Raw genomic sequence first — 6,807 nt, forward strand, 5'->3', positions numbered from 1 at the left:
AGATGGCCAAGTTAAAAGTCACACTGTTTCTTGCAGTTATGGCTATATGATTGATACTAAAATTCATTATCTCAAAAACCTTGTCAAAGAACAGTAATAAAAATTCCAAGAACAAAGCCTCCAGGCTAATCTTTCAAAAGTAAAGAAGTTAAAGTCCCATGCTTCTCAGGGCTTCTTGTGTTTGCTTTCCAATTAGCCAAGCTCTTGGGATCTGGTATTTGCTTGCGCTCTCTCTCTCTCTCTCTCTCTCTCTCTCTCTCTCTCTCTCTCTCTTTGTTGAGATAGGGTCTTGCTATGTAGCTCTGTCTGGTCTGCAACTCAGATGTACGTGCCCCTGCCTCCCAAGTGCTGGGATTAAAGGTGTGCACCACTAAGCCTTGCTGGGGTCTGATATTTAAAATACTTTAATTATCTTTTCCTTGTGCCAAATGAAAAAGTTCCCAAAAACTAAAAAAAATTACTCATAATTTAAATGTATTAAATGGTTTATAACTTAAAAGGTACAACGAGGACTGCTTACACTCTGTAAAGCTGTAGACATTCACCACACACAGGATGGGACTCCAGGAGGGATGGCTGCTTCAGGACAAAGCATTCTGGTTCCTTTGTGAGACCTGGAGGGAAAAAAGAAGCCTGCCTGGGTTGCACTATGTACACATTTACTGGCTTCTTCCTGACTAGCACCACTTTCCCCACCCCCAACATTTTTAAACTACTTATTTAAGTCACAGGGATATTCAATCTAAGAAAAGTATCTTATTAGAGTAATATAATTTCTTAAAGATAGCATATTTACACACTTCTAACACATGAAAATACTCTATTTTATACTAAATTTCAGGTTCAAATGAACTACAATACAGCACTTTGCCTTGTCTGCAGAGTGGAGACTGTTCAAACTGGGGCTTCTAGTGCACTGCCCCGGCAGTGCTCACTATGGTCAGACCGGTCCAGATAGGTCCCCATAGTTACGGAAGCTTCAGGAGCCAGGGGTAGATGAAGAGTTTCTGCCGCCTGCTTTACACATCCACTCCTTTGATTAGTGATCCTTCCAAGACTATAGTGAAATCCTGAATGGTCTGAAGAATTCGGATAAGGGAGTTGACAGTCATGTGGTCTCGAAGCAGTGCATTCTCTTCATACATTCGGGTGATGGCAGGACATTCTGCTAGCAATGGAATCCACTGTGGAAGCAGGTGATCCCTACAGACCAAACAGACACAGCACCTGAGCTCTAACAGATACAGTGTAACTGGCTCCCCCTTGTGTCTTTCCCTTTAATTATCAGCCTGTTGAACAATACAATGGGACTACTTTTGTTTCCTATTCAATTCTGTTCCTCAAAACCCTAGGATGACTGGGTGTATATATTTCTCTCTCTCTTCCCAATATGGGGACATTGAATAAATCTCTCTTCTGCTTCTTACTATGCATTTTTCTTGTTTTTTTTCAAGACAGGGTTTCTCTGTGTAGCCCTGGCTGTCCTGGAACTCACTCAGTAGACCAGGCTGTCCTCAAACTCAGAAATCCACCTGCCTTGGCCTCCCGAGTGCTGGGATTAAAGGCGTGCGCCACCACGCCCGGCTTGCATTTTTNTTTTTTTTTTTTTTTAATATTTTTATTACATATTTTCCTCAATTACGTTTCCAATGCTATCCCAAAAGTCCCCCTTAGCGCCCCCCCACTTCCCTATCCACCCATTCCCATTCTTTTGGCCCTGGCATTCCCCTATATTGGGGCATATAAAGTTTGCAAGTCCAATGGGCCTCTCTTTCCATTGATGGCTGACTAGGCCATCTTTCGATACATATGCAGCTAGAGACAAGAGCTCCGGGGTTCTAGTTAGTACATCATGTTGTTCCAACAATAGGGTTGCAGATCCCTTTAGCTCCTTGGGTACTTACTCTAGCTTCTCCATTGGGAGCCCTGTGATACATCCAATAGCTGACTGTGAACATCCACTCCTGTGTTTGCTAGGCCCCAGCATCGTCTCACAAGAGACAGCTATATTTGGGTCCTTTCAGCAAAATCTTGCTAGTGTATGCAATAGTGTCAGCGTTTAGAAGTTGATTATGGGATGGATCCCTGGGTACGGCAGTCTCTAAATGGTCCATCCTTTCATCACCGCTACGAACTTTGTCTCTGTAACTCCTTCCCTGGGTGTTTTGTTCCCAATTCTGAGAAGGTGCACAGTGTCCACACTTTGGTCTTCATTCTTCTTGAGTTTCATGCGTTTAGCAAATTGTATCTTAAATCTTGGGTATCCTAAGTTTTGGGCTAATATCCACTTATCAGTGAATACATATTGTGTGAGTTCTTTTGTGATTGTGTGCATTTTTCTTAAAGATTTATTTTATTTATATGAGTACACTGTAGCTGTCTTCAGACATACCAGAAGTGGGAATCAGATCTCATTATAGATGGTTGTGAGCCACCATGTGGTTGCAGGGAATTGAACTCAGGACCTTTGAAAGAGCAGTCAGTGCTCTGAACCACTGAGCCATCTCACCAGCAGCTCCTCACTATGCTTTTTAAACTTAAGAGCAGTGAATGCTCTTAACTGCTGAGCCATCTCTCTAGCTCTTGCTTTCACTATTAATTAGGCTCTTTTACTTGGCTTAACCAGGACAGGTGGCTGAACCTGGCTTGTTCTGGCACAAGGTATGATCCACAGGTTAGGCAAAAACAGTACACAACGTACACACACTAGTATTTTCAATTGGGAGGGTAGAATGGTGCACAGTCCAGCCTCGTTCTGTGTTAATGTTAGCACAGTCAGTGAGTGTGTGTAAAAGAGAGCACTGACAACGCATTTGGTACTCCACCATCCTGCCTGCCTGGGAGTCAGAGAGCCTAGCTGCAGGTTTGTGATGTACAAACTTCCTCATTTTCAGAAAGGTATAACAATAGGACACACTTGTACAATGTAGGGTCTGATTCTTCTCTTCAGAGACCCTGGTGCAAGGGGCTGAACTCTCCTTGCCCACCCTTTCTCCATGTTGTTGCCTCTTTTGCCTGTCCACTAGGTAAGTTAAGTCTCATTCAGGACCTGTGGCTCCTCCCAGTACTTCTAACCTTGCCCCTACCCTAACCCTCTCCCTCCCAGGGGTAGGCTTCCCTTCCCTTAGCCTGATTTTGACTAGGCAGGTCTTTTGGCTCAGGCTGCCTCTCTTGGTCAGTGTCTCTGCTCTGTTCTCCTTTTCACTTCTCTCCTCTCCTGCACCATGTCCTTCCCTCTCCCTGCTTTCTTCCTTGTCTCTACAATAAGAATCATCTCCATACTTTAGGAGTGTGATGACCACCTCCTCTTATTTCATTTTTTTTTTTCATTCAGTTAACTACTTGGCTAGTGAACTCAGTACCCATCAACTCCTGAGTAAGTGCTGGCTAGGCAAGCATTTTCTGTTGAGCAATTCATACCTCTGCCTCTTTAGTTTGTTTAGCTTTTTTTTTGTTTCTGAAATCAGGTCTCCTTATTCAGCTCATTTTGGCTTCAAATTTGCCCAGAGTAATGAGGGTGGTGATGAATGAGTTAAAGGCAGACATTCATGACTTCAAAGTTAAATAGCAGTTTATTTCCTTTACTTTTTTTATATTACTATTATTATAATAAATATTTTTGGTGGTGCTAGGGGTAGAACCTCATGGTCTTTTGCACTCTGGGCAAGTACTCTACCACTGATTACCATTCCAAGCTTCTTAACTTAAAAACAAAACAAACAAAGCAAACGAAGGCTGGCAAGATGGATCAATTGGGTAAAGGTGCTTGCTGCCAAGTCTGATGACTTGAATTTGAACCCTGGTTCTACTTTCCCCTAAACACACACTAAATCAATAAATGCAATTAATAACATTTGAAAAATCAGACACAGCCAGGTGGTAGTAATACATACTTTTACTCCCAGCGCTCAGGAGGCAGAGGCAGGAGGATCTCTGAGTTGGAGGCCAGCCTGGTATATACAAAGGGAATTCTAGAACAGCCATGGATAGACAGAGAAACCCTGTCTTGAAAAAACAAAAACAAAACAAAACAGACACTATGGTGGGCCACATCTTTAATACCAGCACCTGGAGGCAGAAATGTCCAAACTCAGCTTGGTCTACATAGCAAGTAACAGGATAGCAGGACTACATAGACACTGTTTCCAATTAACCAATCAGTCAATCCGACAGACAGCAAAACAAGGTGAAGAAGTGAGGCAGGATAGAAAGATAGTAAAAATTATAAGGACCTGAGAAGGGAGAAGAACATGGCCACAGAGAAACAAGACAATTAACAACCAGTTAGAGCCTTTCTCCTTTCCCAGATAAAAACCTACAACTTCCCCATACCTCCCTTCTCTCCCTGCTCTTTCTCCAGGTGCTGTGGACTGAGTCTAGGTCTTTGTGTGCACTGGTTAAGGGTTCTAGACTAAGCCATATCTCCAGTCCTTTTTTCAGTATTTTGAGACAATGTCTCACCAATTTCCCTAGTCTGGTCTTAAACGTGCTCTGTAGCCAAAGGAAGCCCTAACAGCACTTGTCTGTCTTTGCCTCCTAAAGAGCTGGGATTACAGACCATAAGGAATGGTTGTTTTCTTAATATATGATTGTGGGATCGTTTGCTGACTATTTAGGACTCATCTATTTCCTATTTTCTCACTTATGAAATAGGAACATGAGGGCTGGAGAGATGGGTCAATGTTTAATAGCACTTGCTGCTTTTGCAGATCTGGGTTCATTTTTCCAGGACCCACTCTCTTCTGGTCTCTGCAGGCACCTGGCACTTAGCACATACACACATCCATGGAAAAACATTTATTTATTTATTTATTTATTTTTTCTTTCGTTCGTTTTTGGCTTTGAGAGACAGGTTTTTCTCTGTAGCCCTGGCTGTCCTGGAACTCAATTTGAAGACCAGGTTAGCCTTGAACTGATGATCTGCATTTCTCTGCTGGGATTAATGGTGTGAGCCACCACTCCTGGCAAGGTGAAACATTATACACAAAATAAAAACTCAGAAATCACCAGGCAGTGGTGGTACACGCCTTTAATCCCAGCACTTGGGAGGCAGAGGCAGGCAAATTTCTGAGTTTGAGGTCAGTCTGGTCTACAGAGTGAGTTCCAAGACAGCCAGGGCTACACAGAGAAACCCTGACTCGAAAAACCAACCAACTGGGGGTTGGTGAGATGGTTCAGTGGGTAAGAGTAAGACTGTTTTCCGGAAGGTCCTGAATTCAAATCCCAGACAACCACATGGTGGCTCACAACCATTAATGAGAGATCTGTAATGAGATCTGACGCCCTCTTCTGGCGCATCTGAAGACAGCTACAGTGTACTTATGTATAATAATAAATCTTTAGAAAAAAAAAAAAAGAAAGAAAAACCAACCAACCAAACAAACCCTACAGAAATCTATTTTAAACATGGGTAAATCAGGAAGGGGCTGGAGAGATGGCTCAGTGGTTAAGAGCATTGACTGTTCTTCCAGAGGTCCCGAGTTCAATTTCCCAGCAACCACATTGTGGCTCAAAACCATCTGTACTAGGGCCTGATGCCTTCTTCTGGTATGTGTGAAGACAGCTACAGTGTACTCATGTACATAAAATAAATCTTTTTTAACAAATGGGTAAATCAGTTGCTATTGTAACAGAAAGGTACCAAGAAAACAGCAGTCTCATAATAAAAGTTGGAATGAAGAAAGCCAAGAGAAAAGGGCATAACCTGGTCTAACCTTTTCTAGAATCATATACTCATGTAACAAAATAAGGAAAACATAACTTTGATTCTGTACCTTGTACCCAGGCAAACTAGAATCTGGAATTTGCCGTCCTTCCCAATGTTCCTGGGTGCAGTGTTAATAGCATTCACGTAGTGGCAGAAGGTTTTGCTTGATGGTTTCTGAATGAGCACATCACCTTCATTGTCTAAAATCTGGTCAGTGGTTTCAAAATAAGCCACTGCTTTCTCTGAGGAAGAAAAGCAAAATCACACTACAGTACAACAGTTGTTTATAGAAATGTCAACATTTGGTATGTAGTAAAAATCATCTAATTTATTCTGGAAACTCTACTGAGGCTTGGCATCATAGCCAGCCCTCTGACCCAAACCATTACTTTTTCACTTATTTCAGAATGAATTACCAAGATCTGAGCAGTATGCTCCCTGGTGTGGTAGTATGAGGACTAAAGGCAGGTGCCACCACAGCCTGGGAGGAATTTATATTTTAATCAAGACCATATTACAGAAGTTTGTTCTTTTCAAATACTTTCATGAAATAGAAATTGACATGAAAAAGCAAAAGAATTAAAAATAAAAAAATAAAAGAAAAAAAAAAAAAGAAGACCGAAAAGGAAGAAAGGAAGGAAAGGAGAATTATCTCCTAAGAGTCAACCTTTCCAGGAATAAGAACACCATGGCCATCTGACAATTAAGGTGGTGCCCTCTCCTAGGATGGCTGCCTTAATTACGATTATTAAATAAACATAAATGGACATTATGGAGTAAATCTGAGGAGAGACATAGTATGTAGACATCAGTGTCAGGAGCAGTAAAATTCTAAGGTCTTTAGAAAAGGGGGAAATCACTCTTAGGCACACTGGCAACTTTCCTTTCTTTGCTAGAAAGCTCTGATCTGATTCATGTTGGCCTAATTTACAAACACAAAATGATGTACTGGACCTTTAAACAAACTGGGAGTTCTAGAATTCTATATATCTAAAGACAAACATAATCCCAGCACTTGGGAGGCAGAGGCAGGTGGATTTCTGAGTTCGAGGCCAGCCTGGTCTACAAAGTGAGTGCCAGGACAGCCAGGGCTACACAGA

General features: G+C 42.0%; 1 protein-coding gene across 5 annotated transcripts in view; it reads right to left on the bottom strand.

Moving 5' to 3' along the window:
- Positions 1 to 457: 457 nt before the first annotated feature.
- Positions 458 to 6,807, bottom strand: part of Dennd5b (DENN domain containing 5B) — a 111,193-nt gene continuing 104,843 nt past the window's right edge. For all 5 annotated transcript variants that reach the window (XM_029478754.1, XM_021165870.2, XM_021165869.2 and 2 more), the window contains 2 exons: positions 5,775 to 5,949; positions 458 to 1,203 (listed from right to left, as the gene is read on the bottom strand). In XM_029478754.1, the coding sequence (XP_029334614.1) occupies positions 1,020 to 1,203; positions 5,775 to 5,949 (359 nt within the window). In that variant the 3' untranslated portion in view covers positions 458 to 1,019. The remainder of the gene's footprint in view (positions 1,204 to 5,774; positions 5,950 to 6,807) is intronic.

This window comes from Mus caroli, chromosome 6, assembly GCF_900094665.2.
Source record: "Mus caroli chromosome 6, CAROLI_EIJ_v1.1, whole genome shotgun sequence".
Taxonomy (NCBI): domain Eukaryota; kingdom Metazoa; phylum Chordata; class Mammalia; order Rodentia; family Muridae; genus Mus; species Mus caroli.